Raw genomic sequence first — 24,599 nt, forward strand, 5'->3', positions numbered from 1 at the left:
ACAGGTTTCCCCAGAAATTTAAAATTGGAGCAGACCTTGTAAATTTTGTGGAAAGGTCATTTTAGTGATCAGGACTTCAATGCAGATGTCAGACAAGTTTTATATCATGACTCTGTGCCTCTGCTGCAGGGACTTGTACTGAAACAGCCAGACTGGGTTTATGAAATAGATTGGATGGAGGAATAGAAGTCTCTGGGGAGCTGGCCCTTTGAAAAAGACCCTGAGTGGCTGATGAAACTTTGATGTGCAGTGTGGAGGCAGAGCTTACCTTCTGTCTTCTCTTACCAAGGGACACACATCAGTATGTCTTGGGGTTTTTTTTTTTGCAGGAAGAGCCAGAATTCAGGAATAAGAGACTTGATTATATGACCCAGGACTTAATGAATGTGAAAAATAGTTTGAGCAACCTTCCAGAAGAGATGCTGGACTTTTTGAAGGAACTTCTTGAATGCACAAGGAAAGGCTTTGTCTCCTGGATCAAAACCATAATAAAAGGTGAGTTGTACTGGGATGTAATAGAGTCATCAGATAAGAGAGGCAATAGAAAGTGATCAGTTAGTCCCTACTTGTCACAACAGCCAGAGGCATTGTAGGAATCAACTATGTGAACTCCTCAACTATAAGTCAACTATGAAACTCCTCAACTATGTGCTTCATTTTTGGATTTTTTATTTGTTCTTTTTTTCCCAGACAAAACGGAAATCCCTGTATTTGTGGAGCTGGCATCAATTTCTGCAGGTGAAAATGACATTGATATTGACAAAGTGCGGTTCTTCCGTGATGCCATGGCTGCTTCAGCACCCATTATATTTGACCTGAGACCCACATCTGGATTTGAACAGTTCTCTGCAGCCCTGTCATTCATCAGTGAAGCCATTGCAAAAGACAATAATCTGCCAAAAAAGCTGGTGAGTCTACAGATCCCATGTTCCAAAATTACTTGGATTTGTACTAGAAAAATGGATTGCCAAAGTCTGGTGCCATACCATAGGGGAGTCAAGACATCCAAGTGGGCATAAGATGACATAAGACCTATGAGAAAACTGTGCTGTTTGGGACTGAAGTCCAGTTGGGACACCTTAAAAGACCTCACATGCCTATGTGAGGGCAAATGAAGGAGACCCATTAGGTGTCACATGCAGAAGAAAGTGAATCCAATGCTCTGTGTTTCAGGAAAGTCTAGTCTAGCACTGTCTTGCATAATCCTCTCCACAGAAACTATAACATCCTACTCAGGGTACCATTTAAGTGACACCCTTCCTCCAAATTGCCAAAGACTGGCAGAGAACAGCAGCTTCACAAAATACTTATTCACTGGCTTTGGCTTTCAGAAAGCTTGTAAGATAGATGCAGATTTGGGTGCAACAGCTGTGCTTTGTCTCTTCAGGCACAGCAGGCACAAGAAACCCCACTCTTACCAAAATTGTCCTTACAGAGCTGCCAATTGGTATTAGGTTTCATTCTGTTGTGTTGGGTTTTTTCTTTAACAGAAAGATTCTTGTGATAACAGAGAGTGGATAAAGATGGTTCATGACTCCCATGGCTCCATAGAGCGTTCCTCAATCTCTCAAGCCAGAGACATCAACAGCAGAGGGATTTTTATCATCTCAGCACCTCAAAAATTCAAGGTAATGGTTCTCTACACTTTGAAGAGTCCTTTCCGGGGAGTTGTTTCTGCCCAAAGAAATTAACATTCTTGAAATCCATTTCCAGGGAGTATGTCAGATAGCCAATAGATCTCTAGTCAGCTTTGAAAGAAGCACAACCTCATGTCATATTTTCCATTAAGCCTTGGTCGTTTTCAAGGCAAAACAGGCTTTTTTTGTCCCCAGGGAGGAGGGGAAGCAATATTTTAATACAAAAAAGATCTCACCTTATCACTGAGAAAGCAAAAAAAGGAAAGGGAAAGATTTAAAATGAGAACTGCCACTCCATTGTTCAAGGAGAGTGGTGCTTGCAGCATACCCTGAAAGAGTGAGCCCTTCACAATAGAAGAGGGAAGGAATGATCCACATCTTAAGACATGGGAAAACTTGATGTTTGGCTGTGATATGCAGGGATGTACTACTACCATTCTTGAAGGCCTGTTGCGCAAGGATGGGGAATTACACAGAGAAGAGGCAGAGCGGGGCTGATCCTCTTACCTGCTTTCCAGGCTGCTCTTGAGGACTGTGTTTCAGTGCTGCTGCTGAAGGACACCACAGAGGACGCATCTCAGACAGATCAGAAGGCTAAAGAATACAGCCTGGCTCAGCTCACAGAGCTCCAGAACAAGCTTATGTTGATCACCACAAAAGCTGAGCAAGGCAGAGAGGAGGCAAACCGCTTTCTGGAGGTAAGCCACAGTGCAACACTAATATGTGCTTGGAAAACAGTGTCCATAAGGCTTGGGTTTTTTTGCTAGAATTCTTTCATGGAGATTCATCCTTGACCTTCAGTTCTGACTCTTCAGGAACAGAGGTAGCAGACTCCCAGATCTCATGTGTAAGGCAAATTATAAATATAACCATTCCCTTGCAAGGTGATGGTGGAGTGTGTCTCTGGTGGAGTCTGACTCTCTGAGGTCTTGGTCTCACCTGCATGTTAATGATGTGGGTATCTCCACCGAAGTAAGCCATCTAAGCTCCTGCTGCAGTGAATGAAGAGAAACAGGAAACTCCGGGGGTGTGATGGAGGTCACCCCAATGTGGGCACCCACTGCAAGCCAGATGCTTCACATACCAAAAATGCCTTTCCGTTATTTCCTCTACAAGCTGTTTATTCAGAAGTTGTTTGAAGTGAGGTGTTCTCTTACATACCTGAGGAACCACCTCAACTGCTTGCTGTCTAATCAATTGTAGGCAGTGCAGTGCTTCAGTCAGAGATGAAGAAACCTCACAAGGGCCAAATATCTCGAAGATGGTGATTCTGAGGGTGGGATACAGCTCATCGTAATCTTTAGGGGCGGGATTTGCTTGCTACCTGAGACAATGGAGCAGTCCTTCCTCTATGGACCTCCTTCTCCCAGTAGACATGTGCTAGTTACCATGGAACTGGTATTTTTGAAGAGTTGTAGAAGTCTTCCAGGAAAACATGTGCTTCTGGAGCACATCCTTGGCCAAGGAATGTATCCTGAGAAGAAGCTGTACATAAAAATTGAGCCAAATCCTTTTTTTTTGTTGTTTAACAGATTTTAATAGATCTTTAGAAGAAAATGTAATGTGAGAAGTATTCAATAGTTGTTGAAAACACCTGATAATCCATTTCCCTGTTTTGTCTGTGGCATATTACAGATCCTGGAAAAAGTTCAAATCGTTGGAAACTTGTACCTGCAGCTTCTCAGTGTTGGCAATATCCTCTTCACAAACTGGAAGGCTGACATCTACTGCAATCCCCAACAGAGAGTAAAACTTTACACAGAATTTGGAATTGCTGGCATCCTTGTTCAGAGCACCAGACCCGTCCTGGAGGAGCTGGAGGGCCTTTGCAAAGCAATGGAGCACTGCCTGGTAGAGTGGAAGAAATATCTGGAGACTCAAAGGGACACCTACTATCATCTCAACCTGTTCACTGCACACCAGCTCTTCTATTTATGTAGCCAACTGGCCAAAGCCCACAATAGTGTAATAGAGCCACAGATTCTTAATATGCTTTCTGTCATAAAGCATGACATTAAAGAAGAAGATATTAGAAAAGCCCTGGAGCAAGCCCTCATGACTCCACTCGACTCTGTCAACACATCAGCAGGAGACAAGGAGTCTGTTACCTGGCATGACTATGTAATTCGTTTTCCCCAGCTCATCAAAAGCCTGGCTGAATCTGGCTACGATACATCAGTGGCAAAGGCAGCCCTGCAGAGCTGCCTTCTAAACTCTGACGTTACAGAGCAGAAGCTCATGAATTTTGCCTTTGAACGAGGTGATGACAAGGAAGAGGTTGAAAATCTGAGCAAATTATATGATGAGCAGCGAGAAGCCTTTCTGCAGAAGTCAAGGAAGTTTAAAAACATGACCAGAGAGGTTGACCAGGCAACTTTTAGCACCCTTGCAGAAGATGAACTGGCCACCTCCTTTGAGAGTTTGCCATCCATCTGTGACAAAGTGAATCTGCTCTGGGACGCTTACTGTAAGAAATTCAGTGGCCTTGTGTCAGACAAATATATCAGCCTGGATGTCTTCGGTGAAACACTGAAGCAATTAGCAGCTCTTGAAACCACCTGTATCAAGAGAAGTTTACCAGTAGGTCTTGAAGCCAGGAAACCTTCTCTCATCATGTGTAAAGAAGAGGAAATGTTACTCTACATGCTCTCCGTTTACAGACACACCAAGACAGCACCTCTCCCAACATATGATGAGGTCCTGGTGTGCACACCCAACACAGATGAGGAAGAAGTGGAGCTGATTGTTAGGAGAGCTCTTTCATCTGATTCCCAAAACCAGAAAATCTACTGCTTGCTGGGTGCTGAGAAATTAGTGTATAAAGTTTCCAAGCAACTGGAGTCTCACTTCTTCCGCTTGCTGCAATCTTCTACAGTCCCTGACTACAGGTTCATTATCTTTTGCAATGCCAAAACTCACAATTCTTATGTTATCACAGCCTTTGACACCTACAAAGTTACTATCCCATGCTACCCCAAGACAGAAATCCAGGCATACCTGAGCACACATCTCAAAGTGCCTTTTGGGACAGCCCCTGTTGCTCAAGCCTTCAAGGAGCCCTATCAGCAGAACGTGAAGTTCATATTTTCAAATGAAGCAGGAATGGGTAGGTGTTAGTAGTCCTACTGTGAGTCATGTCTACCAAGCCAGGAGGCCTTGAGAGGAACATGGCATACAAGGGAGAGCCCTCCACTCTCCTCATGTGTTTAGTTTTGGGTAGTGAATTTCAAGAGGGATTTTAGGCCACTTGGAAAGAGTACAAAGGGGAATGACAATGCAGTCTAGAAAACATGAGCTTTGAGGGAGCTACAGTTGTTCAATCTAAAGAGAAACAAATAATGGTGTGAGACTCTGGGAAAGAGCAAGAAACAAGACTCTCTCCATGGGATAAGCTAGATCATAGGGATGGGAGTCAGTTGCCTAAATAAGCCCAGATGCCTTCTGAAAGACCATAGGCTAGCCCAACTGGACTCCACCTGTCATTCCAGAATGGACCAAGTGTTCTGTAGGCCCTTTGCAAGCCTCAGCCTGATGTCTCATGCTTCCTACCATTTCTGAAACCTTTCAAGATATGTCTCTTTAGACAGCAAGGTTTTCTGACATTTTGTAGGGCAAGTCTGAGGCAAGTTGGTCAGGATCCAGGCCTTCTGGCTATGTTTGTATTGGTAACCTCAACGGGGCTGGAGTGGGGGCATGAGTTCTGTCTTGCGATGGGCCGTACTGCTATAATTCTGAGCACAGACTTGGAGGATGTCCCTTATGTGACTGGGATCTGGTCCCAGGTATGGTTCTAAAGAGGTTGTTGAGAGATGGCCACTCAGTTTGGAGGGAGTTCAGATGTCTGGAGAAAGACAGTCCCATGCATGTGAAAGGCCAGACTGACTCCAAGGGTGAATCTTGTCTGTCTCTTCTGCTCCTTAGGGAAGTCTCTCTTCGTGGACAATACCCTCCAAAAGATCCGTGCCCAGCTGGGAGATTTGCCAGTGGTTCACAAAACCATTAGGCTGATGGAGTCAGAGATTGATTTCCAGTTCCTTCTGGAGGAGCTACTCTCTGTTGAGGAATTCCCGACTGAAACTCAGCCCACTGTCTTCCATATTGATGTGTCACCAGCGGTGAGAGTCTTTGTCTTGGTGGTTGAACTTGGAGTGTCCAAGACCTCATAGGCTTTTTTAGAGGAGGGTATTTGCACAGCCTCTTGTGTTGGTTTATTCTCATCTGCAGTAGTAGCAGCAGGTGCTTAAAAGTTAAAATGAACAACAAGAGTCCTTGGTACAGTTTGGAAGCTCAGGTGCCTGCATTTGCCTTGTTCCATGCCCGCAGGTGGGGAAGCTGTGTGAAATGAGTCCCATTTTATAAAAGCAATCTTTCCTCCTACAGTGGTATCAATCAGAGTGTAGGGCACTGGAGGATGGCTGAATTCAAACCAAGTGATCAGACATAGATGCCCCCATACACAGGGAGAAGGGGTGGATTCTCTGTCTCCCATCCAGTTTGGCACCGCTCTGGAAGGGGCTTTATTTAAACAAAAGGTAGTGGGCTTAGGGCAGAGGATGAATGTAGACAACCTAGTCCTACCTCAGAAGGCTGCAGAGCACCAAGCGTCTGATCATATTAACAGTTACAGCTGTCTCAGTGTGTGCTAGAATAGCAATCCTGCATAAGAATGGGAGCAAAGCTGTAGCCTGGCTGCAGGTACTACTACCTGTTGTGGGTAGTGGAGTAAGTGTGTTTTAATAGACATTTCTTTCACCAATTTTCAAATGTTTCTTCCCTGTCAGGTGTCAACAGGTCTCTACCGGCTGCTGGTTGAGTTATGCATCCTAAGACACATCCAGAGTCCCAATGGCTTGGTCTGGAAGTGCAAATCCTCTCATCTTTACTTGATTGAGTACCTGGCAAAAGGGAAAGGTGTTAGCAGAACAAGAAAACAAGAGGTATTGCTTTGGGGATGGTGTGCTCAGGTCAGAGGAATAGTAAGGGAGGATGTTAACATAACTGGGTCTGCACCTGCAGTAAATCTGCCAAAATCCAAAGTCTCTTTTAAAGCTATGTGTAATTTAGGGTCTGTCTCTCCAGTGGAGTGATGGCTCATCTACACAGAAACAAGCAGTCCCAGGATGTATCTACTCTGAAAAGGAAATGTAAGGCACTGTGCAGGGTTTGGGGGTTTTTTTCAGTTCATTCCTGGTGTAACATAGACATCCCACATGTTCAAAAAATAATAGAAGTCTCCCATATGAGAAATGAGGGAGGACACTCTGAAAGAAGAAATCAGGGATGAGATGGAAAGTTAGAACATCCTGAGTGACCTGGAGAGGGTGAATGAGGAGCAAGCATCCACCATCTCTTCCAACACAAGAATCAGGAGCATCAAACAATGTTAACAAGATCAGCTTAGAACAAATGAAAAGGGGGTGATTCTTCATGGTATGGGTCATAAACCTGTGAGGGTCCTTGCCAAAGGGGGCTGTGTGTGCCCCTTTTGACAGGTTGACACAGGTGCAAGGTGAGTCTGGCGAAGTATTTGGAAGGGAAAGCCATTGTGGCTTACTAACTAGAGAAAGCAGATGAAGATGGAGAGTACTCTGTGCTGAAACCTGTCTGTTTGGCAGATCATTTGGTGGGTGGAAATAATCATGCTTGCTCTATTCTAGCTTTTCATTGGACATCCACTCAGCACCAGGACCTTACAGGTTATGGGCAGTCAGTACATATCCATCTAGGAGCATGCGTGCAGGCTTGGACAAATTTGATCTACATATGATTTTCCCAGCTTCCTGACCTATTTGTGTGCAGAAAAAAAAGCTCTTGAACTGTAGGAAAATGCAGAAGGTTGGGCAACTGTCCTCATTGTAATCTTTGCACTCCTTATTGACTTTCTTTTAGATGTCCAGTGAAACAGAAGAAAAGTTCCTGGATCTTTTTCCTGCAGTGAAGTGTGTATCACCAATGCGGGTACTTGACTTGCTGGAACACCCCAGCTCTGGTCATCTTTCTGAAATGAAAGAGGAGCAGTTTGACCGAGACAAGTTAAAGAGTGAAGCTTTCCAAAGGTCTTACCAGTACCTCAGCAGATATAAGAGGGAGGAAGACCTTGACGATTTCCTTTTCATCCCTGAGAGGACTGAAGGGACAGAGAAAGAGTGCCTGAAGCTCTTACTGGAGTTCTGTGGGAGACACAACCCTTCCTGGACTGAGCTTAGCAACTTCACTCATTTCCTAAACTTCCAGCTAAGCAAGTGTGAGAAATCGGTTTTCTGTAGCCCAGTAGTTGGAAAGGATTTCCAGGGGTTTAAAACATTTGTGGTAAAGTTCATGATCACTATGTCCAAGGACTTTGCTGTACCCTCTTTTGACATATCTGATGAAAGTGTGCCAAGTGCAGAAAATGATGATGAGGAAAATAACATTATGAGACAGTACCAGCTAAGACGAAAATGGGAACAAGAGTCCCACCCCTATATAGTCTTCCATGCAGACAATGACTCCATGGAGTTCTTGGGTTTTCACATCAACAATAACTTGGATGCTATTGATGCCCATTCTCAAGCTGTTTTGGAAAGGAATGTTATCAAAGATAAATTATACCACACTTTGAAAGCCCAGCATGTTCCTTTCAATAAGAAGTTTGAAGACTTGCCCAGAACAATGCAGCTGGAGGCCCTCTGCAGAGTTTTTGGTGTGAGCTACACCCAAGATCCAGATGAATCATATCAGTTGACACTGGACAACACCATGAAGATGCTTGCCATTCACCTGCGGTTCCAGTGTGGGATCCCTGTAATCATCATGGGCGAAACAGGTTGTGGGAAGACAAAGCTTGTGCAGTTCATGTGCAGCCTGCAAAGGGCAGGCAGGGACATTCAGAACATGGTGGTGGTACGTGTCCATGGTGGCACTACCTCCAAGACCATCCACCAGAAAGTTAGGCAGGCAATTGAGCTGGCACGCATCAATGAAGAAAGGCACAAAGTGGACACTGTACTCTTTTTTGATGAAGCCAACACATCAGAAGCTATCTTTGCAATCAAAGAGGTGCTCTGTGATCGCAGTGTAAATGGAGAGAAGATTCTCACTGACCGTTTAAAAGTAGTAACTGCTTGCAACCCTTACAAAAGGCACACCAAGGAAACCATAGAGAAACTTGAAAAAGCTGGCTTGGGGTACCGAGTCCGGAGTGAAGACACACTGGAGAAACTGGGCTACATTCCTTTGAGGCAGCTGGTGTATCGGGTCAAGCCCCTTCCACCTAGTTTATTGCCTCTTGTCTGGGATTTTGGAGAGCTGAATGAAAAGACACAGAGCCTGTACATCAGAGAGATCGTAAAGTCCACCATGAAGAACAAGATCGCCATTGGAAATTTGGACATCTTTACCAGTGTCATTTCAGCCTCTCAGAAGTTCCTCAGGAGGAAGAAAGATGAATGCAGAGTTGCCAGTCTTCGGGATATAGAGCGCTGCATGAGCATTGCGCTCTGGTTTTATAAATTAAGAGACCTGCTATTTCCTCAGATTGATGAGAAGAAGTACAAAACAGAACAGGAGTCAATCTTAAATGATGCACAAAGGGCCTTGGTCCTTTCAGTGGGAGCTTGCTATTATGTATCTCTGGAGAGCCGCAAAGATTATCTGGAGGAGGTCGCAAAATGCTTTTCCGTCCCTGCATCCCTGCTGCAGCAAGAGATTGAGCTTTGCCAAGAGGTATTTCTTGATAACCTCTCTGTTCCTGAGGCAACAGCCCGCAATGATGCTCTGAGGGAAAACATCTTCATGATAGTTGTATGCATGGACCTACGAGTTCCACTCTTTCTGGTTGGGAAGCCAGGAAGCTCAAAATCCCTGTCTAAAACCATTGCTGTGGATGCCATGGAGGGCAGGCTGTCCAAAAGCCAGTTGTTCAAAAGATGCAAGGAGATCCAGCTGGTGTCTTTTCAGTGCAGTCCCCATTCAAAGCCAGAAGGGATCATCTCCACTTTCCGACAATGTGCTCAATTCCAGAAGGGGAAGAATCTGGATGAGTTTGCATCTGTGGTCCTCCTGGATGAGATCGGCCTCGCAGAAGACTCACCAGAGATGCCACTGAAGACACTGCATCCTCTTCTTGAAGATGGATGTGTTGATGATGAAAACCCAGAATCTTACCAAAAAGTTGGCTTTGTGGGCATTTCAAACTGGGCCCTAGACCCTGCCAAAATGAACAGGGGTCTTCTTGTATTTCGGAATGACCCTAGCAAAGAAGAGCTAGTTAAAACTGCAAAGGGCATCTGTGCTGCACAGCCTCACCTTGAAAGCATTGAGTATTTGTTCCCTTTGCTGGCAGAATTCTACTGCAAGGTGCTAAAAACACAAAAAATTGAGTTCTTTGGGCTCCGTGATTTCTACAGCTTGATCAAAATGATACTGTCCTACACCCAGGACAAGAAGTGCATCTCTCAAGAGGAGATCATTATAAAGGCCATTCAGAGAAACTTTGGAGGCTCCAGTGATATCAATCCTGTCCAGCTCTTCCGAAACTCCATCAGTGAGGTGTATCTTCCTCCTGACTTGGAAACCAGCTACACACTTCGTTTGTTGAAGGAAAATATGGGCAAACAGCAGGCAGGACTCATGTCTCGATACCTCCTGCTGCTGACAACCAACCACGCAGCTTTCCACATCATCCAGATGACACAGCTTATAGATACTGAGAACTGTGAAATCATATTTGGCTCTGGTTTTCCACAGGACCAAGATTATTCCCAGGTATGCCGGTCTGTCAGCAGAGTGAAGATCTGCATGGAGACAGGCAGGCCTGTTGTTCTTTTAAATATACACAACCTTTATGAGAGCCTTTACGATGCACTCAACCAGTGCTTCGTTAGCCTGGGGGGAAATTACTATGTGGACCTGGGTCTTGGCACTCACAGAGTGAAGAGCCGTGTGAAGGATGAGTTCAGACTCATTGTGATAGAGGAGAAGAATGTAGTCTACACCCAGTTCCCCACCCCACTGCTGAACCGGCTGGAGAAGCACTGCTTGGACATGAACACTGTTCTGAACTGGCAGCAGCAAGAGCTGAAGCAGGACCTGCAGACCTGGACCAGGCTGTTTGTCTCCATTGACAGCAGCAAGTTCTCCAATGTTTGGTCCACCAAGCTCAGCCCCAAGGAACAGGATGTCTTTATCGGTTTCAGCAATGACACATCTGCAGCTGTTGCTTTGGAGAGCACTCAGAGCAGATCCTGGGGAGACCTTAAGCCCTATGAAGAGACAGTGCTCTCTATTGCCAAAAGGAAACTTGTTCAGTGTGCAACACCTGACTCCATCCTGCGCCTTAAATACTCCCTTCTGGATGATGCTGAGCAGATCCAAGACTTGTACTTCCACAAGCAGAAGCACAACAGCCTTGTTAGTGTTTTGGGAGAGACAGTTAACCGGCAGCCAAGGAAGGAGAGGACCGCTGGGCTCTGCCTGCAGGTACGTGTGCTTCACTGTAAAGCAGTGAGAGTGGTCTTTATTTTCCAGATGAGGGAGGCTGCCACACAACCTCCATTAAGCCACTGGATAAGTTCCACTGTTGAACAGTGATGGGCTTCTACCTGTCCTCTTTGGCTCCTGCCCCAACAGTTGTATCACACATGTGCCTGGCTTCTGCCTGGTGGTCCACTCCAGTCAGGGTGGGCTCTGCTTCTCCTCTCAACCCGGATGTGGTGGATCTGCTAACAGACAGGCAGTGGGTGCCAGCTCCTAACTCTGAAGGCTCTGGAGGTTCAAGGCTAAGATACCCAAGGCATCATTCATTGCCTGCAGACAAGTCACAAGCACCACTAGTGATGCTGTGGGGATCTCACCAAGCCTCCAGCAGGACTTTAGGTGGTTCAGGCAATTCTGCAGGTCCTGGATCATGCTCACTGCCCCCTGACATAGAATCATAGAATCATAGAATGGTTTGGGTTGGAAAGGACCTTAAAGATCATCTAGTTCCAACTCCCCTGCCATGGGCAGGGACACCTTCCACTAGATCAGGTTGCTCAAAGCCCCATCCAGCCTGGCCTTGAACAATTCCAGGGAGGGAGCATCCACAACCTCTCTGGGCGACCTGTTCCAGTGCCTCACCACCCTCATAGTGAAGAATTTCTTCTTTGTATCTAATCTAAATCTACCCTCTTTTAGTTTAAATCCATTACCTCTTGTCCTATCGCTACATGCCCTTGTAAAAAGTCCCTCTCCAGCTTTCTTGCAGGCGTCCTTAAGGTGCTGGAAGGCTGCTATAAGGTCTCCCTGGAGCCTTCTCTTCTCCAGGCTGAACAACCCCAACTCTCTCAGCCTTTCTTCATAGGAGAGGTGCTCCAGCCCTCTGATCGTCTTCGTGGCCCTCCTCTGGATCCACTCCAAGAGGTCCATGTCTTTCTTACACTGGGGGCGCTAGAGCTGAACACAGTACTCCAGGTGGGGTCTCACGAGAGCGGAGTAGAGGGGGAGAATCACCTCCCTCAACCTGCTGGTCACACTTCTTTTGATGCAGCCCAGGATGCGATTGGCTTTCTGGGCTGCGAGCACACATCGTTGGCTCATATTTAGTTTTTCATCCACTAATACCCCCAAGTCCTTCTCCTCAGGGCTCCTCTCAATCCACTCATCGCCCAGCCTGTATTTGTGCTTGGGATTGACCCGACCCATGTGCAGGACCTTGCACTTGGCCTTGTTGAACTTCATGAGGTTCGCATGGGCCCACCTCTCAAGCCTGTCAAGGTCCCTCTGGATGGCATCCCTTCCCTCCAGCGTGTTGACTGCACCACACAGCTTGGTGTCATCAGCAAACTTGCTGAGGGTGCACTCAATCCCACTGTCCATGTCACCAACAAAGATGTTAAACAGCACCGGTCCCAATACCAGCCCCTGAGGAACATAGCTCATCACTGGTCTCCACTCAGACATCGAGCTGTTGAGTGCCACTCTTTGAATGCGATCATCTAGCCAATTCCTTATCCACCGAGTGGTCCATCTGTCAAATGCATGTCTCTCCAATTTAGAGACAAGGATGTCATGCGGGACAGTGTCCAATGCTTTGCACAAGTCCAGGTAGATGATGTCCGTTGCTCTTCCCTTATCCACCAATGCTGTAACCCCATCATAGAAGGCCACCAAATTTGTCAGGCACGATTTGCCCTTAGTGAAGCCATGTTGGCTGTCACCAATCACCTCCTTATTTTCCATGTGCCCTAGCATAGTTTCCAGGAGGATTCGTTCCATGATCTTGCCCAGTACAGAGGTGAGACTGATTGGCCTGCAGTTCCCCAGGTCTTCCTTTTTTCCCTTTTTAAAAATGGGCGTTATGTTTCGCCTTTTCCAGTCAGTGGGAACTTCCCCGGACTGCCATGACATCTCAGATATGATGAATAGTGGCTTAGCCACTTCATCCGCCAGTTCCCTCAGGACCTGCGGATGCATCTCATCAGGTCCCGTGGACGTGTGCACCTTCAGGTTCCTTAGATGGTCTCGAACCTGATCTTCTCCTACAGTGGGCAGTTCTTCATTCTCCCAGTCCCTGCCTTTGCCTTCTGTGATTTGGGCGGTGTGGCTGGAGCACTTGCCAGTGAAGACTGAGGCAAAAAAGTCATTGAGTACCTCAGCCTTCTCCATATCCTGGGTAACCAGGTCTCCCGTTTCCTTCCAGAGAGGGCCCACATTTTTCCTAGTTTTCCTTTGATCACCGACATACCTATAGAAGCTTTTCTTGCTGCCCTTGACATCCCTGGCCAGATTTAATTCTATCAGGGCTTTAGCTTTCCTAACCTGATCCCTGGCTGCTCTGTATTCCTCTCAGGCTACCTGTGCTTGTTTCCACTCTCTGTAGGCTTCCTTTTTGCATTTGAGTTTGTCCAGGAGCTCCTTGTTCATCCATGCAGGCCTCCTGGTGTTTTTGCCTGACTTCCTCTTTGTTGGGATGCATCGCTCCTGAGCTTGGAGGAGGTGATCCTTGAATATTAACCAGCTTTCTTGGGCCCCTCTTCCCTCCAGGGCTTTATCCCATGGTACTCTAGCAAGCAGATCTCTGAAGGGGCCAAAGTCTGCTCTCCTGAAGTCCAGGGTAGCGAGCTTGCTGTGCACCCTCCTTGCTGCCCTAAGGATCTTGAATTCTGCCATTTCATGGTCACTGCAGCCAAGGCTGCCCTTGAGCTTCACATTCCCCACCAGCCCCTCCTTGTTGGTGAGAATAAAGTCCAGCATAGCACCTCTCCTCGTTGGCTCCTCCAGCACTTGGAGAAGGAAGTTGTCATCAACACATTCCAGGAACCTCTTGGATTGCTTATGCCCTGCTGCATTGCCCCTCCCACAGATATCGGGGCGGTTGAAGTCCCCCATGAGGACCAGGGCTTGTGAATGTGAGGCTGCTCCTATCTGTCTATAGAGGGCCTCATCCTCTCAGTCTTCCTGGTCGGGTGGCCTGTATCAGACCCCCACCATAATGTCACCTGTCCCTGCCCTCCCATTAAGCCTGACCCATAGGCTCTCGGTCGGCTCCTCATCCATCCCCAGGAGGAGCTCCATGCACTCTAGCTGGTCATTGACATAGAGGGCGACAATCCCTCCTCATCTCCCCTGCCTGTCCTTCCTAAAGAGCCTGTATCCTTCCTTTCCAACAGTCCAGTCATAGGAGTCATCCCACCACATCTCTGTGATGCCAATGAGATCACAGCCCTGCAAGCGTGTGCATGCCTCTAACTCCTCTTCTTTATTCCCCATGCTACGTGCATTTGCATAGAGGCATTTAAGTTGGGTCCCCAATGAAGCTGACTTACTGGCTGGAATTCCTTTGTGCTGCCCTTCACGTGCTCTCCAGCTGACCTGTGATCCCTCTGCAGGCTCTGGGCATCTATTGCTGGCACTGGCATCAAAAAGGTAGGAGTGGGATGGATTGAGGTTCCCCTCCCCTGGCAACTGTAGTTTAAAGCCCTCTTCACCTGCTTGGCAAGCCTATGACCGAGGATGCTCATCCCCTTCTCTGACAGATGGACCCCGTCAGCTCCCAGTAGACCAGGTTTCTCAAAGCGAGTCCCATGGTCTAAGTAGCTGTCATGGTTTAGGTCCAGCCAGCAACAAAGCACCACACAGCCACTCACTCACTCCTCCCCCCTGGCGGGATGGGGAGGAGAAAATACAACAAAAAGGCTTGAGGGTCGAGACAAGGACAGGGAGGGATCATTCACCAGTTATGGTCACAGGCAAAACAGACTCGACTTGGGGAAAAAGAAATCAATTTAATTTATTACCAATCAAATCAGAGTAGGATAATGCGAAATAGAACTGTGTCTTAAAAACACACCTTCCCCCCACCCCTCCCTTCTTCCCAGGCTCAGCTTTGCTCCCGATTCCTCTACCTCCTTCCCCTCAGCAGCGCAGGGGGACAGGGAATGGGGGTTTGGGTCAGTTCATCACACGTTGTTTCTGCCGCTCCTTCCTCCTCGGGGGGAGGACTCCTCACGCTCTTCCCCTACTCCAGCGTGGGGTCCCTCCCACAGGAGTCAGCCCTCCACGGACTGCTCCAGCGTGGCCTTTCCCACACAGTCACAGCCTTCTCTGGGCCCAGCCACCTGCTCCAGCACGCGGTCCTCCAGGGGCTGCAGGGGAAATCTCTGCTCCGGCGCACCTCCTCCCTCTCCTTCTTCACTGACCTTGGTGTCTGCATGGCTGTTTCTCTCACATCCCACTTCTCCTTCCGCTGCAGGTTTTTCAGCAGTCTTTTCCCCTTCTTAAATATGCTATCACAGAGGCACTACCACCATCGCTGATTGGCTTGGCCTTGGCCAGAGGTGGGTCCGAGTTGGAGCAGGGGAAGCTTCTAGCAGTTTCTGACAGGAGCCACCCCTCTAGCCCCTCCCCTGCTACACAAACCCCCACCACACAAACCCAACACAGTAGCCGAACCCCTGGCTGTCTCACCAGTCCCGTAACAATTTGTTGATTCGCCAGATTCAACTGGCCCTTTCAGACCCCTTCCCTTTGACCGGGAGAACTGATGAAAAAACTACCTGTGCTCCAGAGTCCCTTACCGCGACTCCCAGGGCTCTGTAGTCCTTCTTGATACTCCTCAGACTGCTCCTGGCTGTATCACTGGTGGCCATGTGAAACAACAGCAGTGGATAATAGTCAGTGGACTGTATGAGGCTCAGTAGTCTCTCGGTGACATCCCTGATACAAGCCCCCGGTAAGCAGCACACCTCTCAGAGAGTGCATCAGGTTGGCAGATGGATGCCTCTGTACATCTATTTTCAGGAGTTGTTGTCCATGCCAAAGAAAGCATCCTGATCAGTTCTCCAGTGACCGTCACAGGAGCTCAGGAACCTGTGTTGTGTAGAGACACCTAAAAGAGTAGCAGCTGAATCCCTGAACAGAAGCTACAGTACTGGGAGCCCACAGCCTTGGGAGAGAGTCAGCCCAGTAGAGTCACATGTGGGGACCATCGTGCTAGGCCCATAACGTTGCATGGAAAGGCTCTTCCAGCCCTCAAGGTTTGAAGTGCTCATGTACATCTCCCAGCGGGTTTCCTTTGGAGTCACTGCCTCACAGCATCTGAGTCATTCCTAAGGATGCAGCTCAAGTCTAAGTCTCTTGTAGCATGAAGAATCAGGGTTTTTCTGGTTGTTAACAATGCTCCCACCCTTTTTCCCTGTAAGCAGGGCACATTTCTGTGTCTTGCCTTTAGGAAGCACTTGGAAAGGTCCATAAGGGGATCGCTTCAATTTTCCCACCCATTAGGGATGGTAATACAGCAACTACACAATATTTCCCTAGAATTTATTTCTCTTTCACTGCAGGTTTCTACACATGCAAAACTTCTAAATGAGAGAGATTTAGAAAAGATCAGGAAGACACTTAACCTTCAAAATAAAATCGACTGCCTCTTCCTAAGCCAGTTTGACACCGAATACACTTTCCGCCAGGAACTCAGGTAAGGAGACATTTCCTTCTCACCTTTGTTTGTTAATTTTATAGACTGGAGTTTTGGGGAAAGGGGGCGAGGGCGAGCAGCAAGAGTGGAGAACAGAGGTGGTTTTATTAACAGAGCAATAACAGATCATTTAATTGTCTGCAGGAATTTTTTTGCACAATCATCAGAAGAGAAATTGCTCCTCATCCAGTTTCACTTTGACGACCCACAGAGCAGCAAAAGACTTCTAGCTTGTGCCAAGTAAACATCCTTCCTTCTTTCCTTTTGTATTTCTTTAGTCAGGTGCAAAGGTAAGGGAAAATGCAGTGGCCAAATAGCCATGGGATATAGTGTTGGTTTTAGCGACCTGTTCAGTGGAGTCATTGCAGATGTTCTCCTATATCTTTATGTGTGTATCTGTGTGTGCGCACCCATGCCTATGTTCTGTAGCTTAAATTTCCAAGCCTGTGTTTGTTAAGATATTAAGATAAAACATTCCTAACACCTCAGTTTTCGTTTATCTAGAAGAGCATCTTCTTCATTCTGGGAGCATGCTTTATATATCCTTCCAACATGAAAACCACCTTCCCCCAGCATGGTTGACACAGCACAAGGTACTCCAAACAGGGCCTAACACCAGACAACTTTTTTCCATTTAGTCGTCAAATCAAAGGGCTTAAACTGGCATCTGGTGCCATTTGAGACATCCTAGGGATCCAAGACACCTCTCAGGGCTGGCTGATAGGACACAGGGCCTTCAGGAGACTTGAGTCCTTCAGCGAGGGCTGAAGTCATTGACAGTAGCATTATATGAGATTGGTCTCAAGCCCTTGAAGTACATTAGTGACATCCTCTCCCAGCCAGGCACATCCTCTCTCAATATGATCCCTCTTACTCCCTTTCTCGCTCTCCTACATTTCCTGTTCATATCCTTTCTTCACCATCTCAGCTAATGTGCATGTGGTCTCCTGAAATGCTTTGTTCTGGGTGGATTTGTGCTTTTCTAGAGAGAGACTTGAACTTTTCTGGTCCTACTTCTAGGAAAGCTATGCTGGGTTTTGGCCTGTTTCCCTACAAGTCCTGGATTGGTCTGTGTTGTGGCTTTTGTTGTCTAATTTATCTGTATGTTTGTGGCAGATATTGCTAATGTTATTCCCATGATTGCCAAAAAGAATATATGATTGGGCAGAGACCTATACATACAACAAAACAAATTCAGATTAAAATAAAGATTCATTATTCAGCAGGGAGGGCAATTTGTCATGAAAGAGCTTGCTGAGGCAAGTGACTGAGACATTGCTTGAAGAGGGTGTAGGGAAGATATATGGGCATGAGTCTTGAAGTACCCAGCACCATCTTGGCTCTTGGCCTTGCCAGAGCAGGACTGGGCTGAGGTGAGCTTCTCTCTTCCCTTTCCAGCACTGCAGCGCAGCCATACCTCAAGCTGTTGGTCTTTCCAAAAGCTCAACCTGAGCCCTGGAAAGGCTCAGGGAGTGGCTTTGGGAGACTATCTATCTGCCCAACTGACAGACAGAATGGACTTTTTAGCCTCTCTGTCCTGATTCTAGGTACTGTATCATAGATGAGAGAAGGAAATCAACAGGCACAGGCCCATCACATGTTGTGCTGGTCACTCAAGTCCCACGAGTTCTGGGAGGCTGCAGCTACCTGGCATTTGACAGTGGTAAGGTTGAAATTACTATTTTGGACCAGAGAGAGAGTGGGAGGGAAAGGAGAGATTGTGCAAGGGCAAGAAGAAGGATCCAGGGAACTACAGACCAGACAGCCTCACATTGATCCCTGGAAATGCAGCAAATAATCCTGGAAACCTTTTCCAAACACATGAAAATCAGTAAGTCAACATGGATTTATGAATGGGAAATCAAGTCTGACCAGCCTGATAGCCTTCTATGATGAGATGACTGGCTTGGTGGATGAGAAGAGAATGGTGGATGGTGTTTATCTTGACTTTAGTAAGGCTTTTTACACTGTCTCCCATAACATCCTCACTGGCAAACTAATGAAGTATGGACTAGGTAAATGGACAGTGAGTTGGACTGACGAGTAGCTGAACTTCTGCATTTAGGAGGTTTTGCTCAACAGCACGAAGTCCAGCTGGAGGCCAGTCACTAGTGGTGTTACCTCAAGGATTGATACTGGGGCCAGTACCATTCAACATCTTCATTAATGACCTGGATGATGGGACAGAGTGTACCTTCAGTAAGTTTGCTAATGATACAAAACTGGGAGGAGTGGCTGAAACACCCGAGGGTCATGCTGCCATCCAAAGGGACCTGCACAGGCTGGACAAATGGGCTGACAGGAACCTCATGAAGTTCAACAGAGGGAAGTGCAGAGTCCTGCATCCATTGAGGAATAACCCCAGGCACCAGTACAGGCTGGGCGCTGACCAGCTGGAAAGTGGCTTCACAGAGAAGGACCTGGTGGTCCTGGTGGACATCAAGTTTAACATGAGCTAGCAATGTGTCCTTGTGGCAAAGAATGCCAACATAGCCTTCCTTAGGCAGAGCGCTGCCAGCAGGTTGGGGAAGGTAATCCTTCCCCTCTACTCAGCACTGGTGAGGCCACACCGGGACTACTGTTTCCATTTCTGTGCTTCCCAGTATAAAAGAGACATGGACATACTGGAGCAAGCCCAGTGAAAGGCCACAAAGATGATTAAGGGACTGGAGCATCTTTCATATGAGGAGAGGCTGAGAGAGCTGAGACAGTTCAGCCTGGAGAAGAGAAGGCTCGTGGGATCTTACCACTGCGTATACATGCATGACGGGAAGGTGTAAAGAAGATAGAGCCAGACTCTTCAGTGGTGTCCCATGACAAGACAAGAGGCAACAGGCACAAACTGAAATACAAGAAATTCCATTCAAACATAAGACAAAACTTCTTTATGTTGAAGGTGGTCAAACACCTTTTGGGTTATAGGATCATTTTCATCCCTAGTTAATGGATGAGGATGACAGTTAGAGCATTTGTGCCCATTAGCACTGGGAAGATGGAGAGGGGGGAACAGAATGATACAAGAGAAGCATGTCGTCCCTCAGAGCAAAAAGAAACAAGAGGTGATAAATCTTCCATCTCTCAATATCTTATTATCCAGGCTGCTGGTAGGTCAGGGCAGCCAAAGTTTATTGATTTTTCTGGATGGGTGTGGTGCACCAAGGAGAGGAGGTCAACTGTTCACAGCAGTTATGTCTGGTACTACTATTTCTCTCATGTTTACTGCCTCCCCAGGTGAATGGATGTCGATCCACTTGGATGATCTGATGCCCCCGGACAACTTTACAGCCAATCTAGGCCAGCTCGCCAAAATGACTATTGCTGAGATTTTCATGACCACTCTCCAGGGGCATCTCCCAACAGGTAACCAGCCACTTGCTTTTTACCTACTACCTGCACAGCTCTGTCCCTTCCTCTGTGTCCCATTTGCTCCATCTACAGCTTTAAGTACAGCTAGATCAAGTGGTCCATGGAGGCACCGGCTCTGGGTCTCAGCAAGACTTACTGTACTTACTGTTTCTGAAGTTCTCGCAGCAGTGCATTTTTTTCCTCCTGGTCTGCAAGCTGTGACTGTAGGGTAGCAGGATACCTAAGCTAGTTCTTCAGTTACAATAGCAAATTGGCTGTATTGCTGTGGCATTCAGCATACAGTAAACACACACTTATTCACTCTGATTTCCAGCAAGTCTTTCTGCCCACCTTGCCCAAATAAAACCACTAAATATTCCTGATCTGGTGAGTTCAAAGCCATCTCAATACATCCCTGCCATTGTTTTCAGGATGTATGGACAAGGGGAGGCAGGAGCAGTTGGGGAGGAACTCCACTTCCTGTCCTGACACACTCGCCTTTCCTACGGGGTGCCAACCAAAACTGAGATCTAGTTACTGTGCAATTCTCCCCAGAGGGGACAAAGCCCACGTTGAAATTTCTAAGAATGACAGCTTTGCAACCCTTTGTTGATTGTTGAGAGACTCGAGATGTTTCCTTTGGATAGAGGTATCTATTTTTCAGGTTTCTACATTTTTTACAAAAGAGTCTTATGAGTGATTGTGATTTCAGGTTCTCCAGAGGAATCTACTGCTCTTGAAGATCCAGCCAAGTCCAGTCTTTTTCCAGAAGGAAATGTATGATTCATTTATTTTTTCTTATTTCAGCTGCCTGACATTACACAGGAACTGGTTTAGGAAACAATAGATTTCATAGGCATTTAGGGATCCAGTTAATGCTGGTCCCTGGTTCGGGTAGTACATTTGCCACAGGAAAAAGTAGTTGCAGGTCTTTGTGAGTCACACGGTGAGGCTGAAGTGGTCCCCACCCTGTGACAGACCAGCACAAGGCCAGAGTAGGCACATTTAAGCCTTTTGTGAACTTCAACAAAGCATGAAATCTCTTTCCCCATTTCTCCATCCCTTGCCGGGGCTTTTAGCACTTCTCTGCAATGTTGGGATTGATTTACTAGGGATGAGATAGTGAAGTAGACATGTACCTGGGAGTCCATTGTGTCAAGTTAAGTAGGAATTGACACAGCAAATGCAATGGAGTGTTAGGCAATATACTGACCTCCAATCTTTTCCATTCACAGCTCCTTAGCATGGACTCTATGATCAAACAGAGCATCCAGAAAGCTGTGATCCAGCTAGAAGACAAGACGGACAACAGTCAGCGTGCCACTGAGAGAATCACGATCATTCACAACCTGCTTTTCCAGGATCACAGTAGAACCACATGTGAGTACAAACCAAGGCCCAGAGTGGGTTGGGTTTTTTTATTTACGCATGGCTGCATCTTGCACATTGCAAACCATGGAACGGGGAGAATGAAATGAGTGGTTTAATGATCTGTCCTGGTGCCCATCTAGGCCAGCATGGGGGGATGTCCCAAAGGAGAGAGGACTAGGTTTGCTCAGGGCCTCTTCTGCTCTCCATGCACCCCACGTTGCATGTTTTCAGAGTCTGTACTGAAACATCCAGCTTTTTGCATGACCTTTGATGGAGACCTTGGTAGAAAAATCTGAGGCAGAGGTCACTTTATACCCCCATGACTATTTTGGAGTCCAAAGCCACCCAACTGATTTCTACATAGAATTGATACAAATTATTTGTGCAGGTGATGTGGTGTCGTGATAGAAAACTGTGGCTTCAGGAAAATGGAAAGGGTCTGATTTCATCAGAAACCAAGCACCAAAATCCTTGTAGGTGCATTTGGAAATTATTCTTTCCTGCATATGGAAAGTGTCACTGTGGTGCGTGACTTGCTCTTCTTTGAACAATAGGTTCCTGTGAGGTGCCTAGGATGTTTGTTAATGACTGAAAAAGAAAAGAGACCACATTGCCACTTCAAAGATGTGGTGGGTTTGGAAAGTCCTTGCGGTCATACGGCAAAACCAGAATTTATTCTGTACTAAATTTTGACTATAAGAAAATGTCCCTCAGGAAAAGATGTTTTCTTGTGATTGCATAGTGACACCTTCATTCCTCAGCACAATGCAGGATGAATTTTGCTTGTGGTTATATCAGTACTGAAATGGAAACAAACCCATCAATTTTATTTTATATTGATACCAGTGTCATACAGATAAGAACAGGATGTCAGCCCTTCTGCAGCACTGTGACTATTCTTGTCACATACAATACTAAACATTTCTCCACATCAATATGAACATCAGAGTACTTATACACCAAAGAACCTAATCCACACAATTATTTTTAAAAGGCTGAGAGAGATGTGGATTTTCTTTCCTCCATCAAAAATGGCATGTCTTTACTAAATGTTGCCCCCAAAATCAACTCACTAGAAATAAAGAGGAAAGGGAAGAGACTAGGGTAGAATATAAAGTCCCTGGGTATTATTGTGGAGGAAAACCAAGAACTTTCATAGAGGTCACTTTCTGTGACTGGCTTTACTTTGACTGAAAAGTTTGCATGGAAACTCCTTTCATTCAAATGTTTTAATAAACATTGTTTTATAATTAGTGTCTAGTCATTTTATGAGTGTGCTGAAAAGGAGAATTTGCCACCTCCTACAAGAACGTGAGAAAATAAGCCTTGAGCCAAGGGAGTGGGTTTTCCGCAGAGCTGTCTCCAGTGAGTTCATCCTTGAAGAAACTTCATTCAGGTACTTTTATCTGTGCAGCCCTTTCCAAATTTCTAACAAACAGATCTGTTTCTGAGAGCGTTAAAAGACCTGTGGTGTCTGAAGCACAATACTTAATGGGGCTCAGATACGACAACCAGGAGGGATATTGCTATCTGGTATACAGAAATAGATGTGAGTTTCTGATGAATAGAGGATTGGTCAGGTACAAGGAAGACACTTGACAGGCCATGTTATCGCTTCTAGGCATGCACTCTGGATGCATTTAGAAGACATCGTGGCCAATCTTTTTGCTCAAATTCTCGCAGTGGTGGATGCAAACAACAACCTGGATCATCTCTCTCCACTGTCTCCACACTCAGAACTGTGGCTTCAGATGTTCAAAGAAGAATCATTCTTGAGAATTAAATATACCAGCAAGTAAGAGACTTGATGGAAAAATACAGTGTGTACATTAGGAGAATAAAAACCTGCTTTCATAATGCAACCCTCTGCAGAAAAAAATGATAAAACAGCAAGTCTGAAGTTAAGATAAGCTCACACAGCTCATAGCTTATCCATGATAAGTCCTTTGTGTCATGACATAGGAATCAGAACCTTCCTGTTCTCTTAAACCTTCAGCAACCCAGGAACATTAGCAAGGAACTCCAGTTCCTTGGAATAGCAAATAACACAGAGTAAAGTTGGAAACAATAGGTCCAGAATTTAGAGACTTGAATTTGAGTTCCCTAAGGTCAGAGCAGATGAATCCCCTCCCCAGCACAAAATGCATTTAGTGTCCAACTATCACATTTGAATTGATCAGTCAGCTTACTCTGAACAGCAGCTGTGGTCAGAGACAAGACAGATACTGTCTGACTCAGTTGCCTTTCCCCTGCTGCAGTCTTTTTTAGCCTTCAGGTCCCAGTGACAGGAACTTGTTTTCACTGTTGCTGAGTTTTTTACAAAATATCTTTCTGCGCTTTTTAACCTTCTAAGCAGAACATATACCAGTGGCAGTCAGAAATTTCTCTGTGATGCTTCAGTTCAGTACACATAGAGCATATTACGTGACTGCTTCATTCTGTCCTGTTTAAGGAAACAAGATGCTAAGATTTCCGTGTTGTCAATGACTGAAGACCCCAACACATCTGTGTTTTGCCAGTTCCCATTCAGTTGGGTTTTGAAGGCCTACCTGGAGGAACTATGGGAAAGAGTCTATAATATGAAAGGTAACATCAGATTTTTCGAGCAGATATTGTTCTTTAACCCAGGGAAGCTGATCTCCAAAGTTTCCCACAATAGCCAAAGGTTGTGGTAGGAGCAACCATAGCATTTCTGTTCCAAACACAACCATAATGACCTAGAACATCTGTTGTGCACTGCTGTTTTCCCATCAACTTCTATTTTCTGGTTACCTGACATCTCTGTCCTTTCCCATAGGTCATCCAAAAGTGCCTATGAAGGAACCAGCCAAATTGTTCCAAGCGCTGATCAAGAATGTGTTGATGCCAGATGGCAGTAATCCAGAGATGATGCAGTGTTACACCAATGACTTTCTAAGGATGACTTTTCCTGGGCAAGATCTTTCTGTCTATGAGGTAAATGGGGTTTGGTGGAATACAAGCTTTAAATGGCACTGGCTTGAGTCACAGGGCTACAGATATCTATGGTTCCAAGAACTGGGGAAAAAAAATAGCTTCTCATGTTCTGCACACTTCCCAACAACTGTTGGTGCTCAGTCTTAATTCCACTTTAAGAAAAGTTTTTTTGATGGAGAAGCTTGACTGGACTGCTTCAGCAATGGTGAATGCCATTCTCAGTCCCCTGCTGTTTGTTTGGAGCAGAAATAACACCTTTTATTTTATCTGCAGATTCTGTCAAAAGCTCTCCTAGTCAATGCGAAACAGCTCTGCTCCTCTGTGGGGCAGGAGGAGATAAGTTTTTCTCCCATTTG

General features: G+C 46.1%; 1 protein-coding gene across 1 annotated transcript; it reads left to right on the forward strand.

Annotated features, from left to right (window-relative positions):
- Positions 1 to 380: 380 nt before the first annotated feature.
- Positions 381 to 14,656, forward strand: LOC127029325 (E3 ubiquitin-protein ligase rnf213-alpha-like). The gene is made up of 9 exons (XM_050914894.1): positions 381 to 495; positions 691 to 908; positions 1,491 to 1,628; positions 2,156 to 2,335; positions 3,273 to 4,743; positions 5,559 to 5,752; positions 6,419 to 6,574; positions 7,527 to 11,096; positions 14,633 to 14,656. The coding sequence occupies exons 1-9, from the start codon at positions 381 to 383 to the stop codon at positions 14,654 to 14,656; spliced, it is 6,066 nt and encodes a 2,021-aa protein (XP_050770851.1).
- The last annotated feature ends 9,943 nt before the right edge of the window (positions 14,657 to 24,599 follow it).

This window comes from Gymnogyps californianus, chromosome 1 (genome assembly GCF_018139145.2).
Source record: "Gymnogyps californianus isolate 813 chromosome 1, ASM1813914v2, whole genome shotgun sequence".
Taxonomy (NCBI): Eukaryota; Metazoa; Chordata; class Aves; order Accipitriformes; family Cathartidae; genus Gymnogyps; species Gymnogyps californianus.

Bases quoted from the DNA above. Each gene is read 5' to 3' on its own strand.
- LOC127029325 (XM_050914894.1), top strand. From the start codon at position 381: ATGAATGTGAAAAATAGTTTGAGCAACCTTCCAGAAGAGATGCTGGAC. The intron at 909-1,490 runs GTGAGTCTACAG...TTTCTTTAACAG, and splicing joins ATAATCTGCCAAAAAAGCTG to AAAGATTCTTGTGATAACAG. The intron at 11,097-14,632 runs GTACGTGTGCTT...CTTCTCTGACAG, and splicing joins CCGCTGGGCTCTGCCTGCAG to ATGGACCCCGTCAGCTCCCA.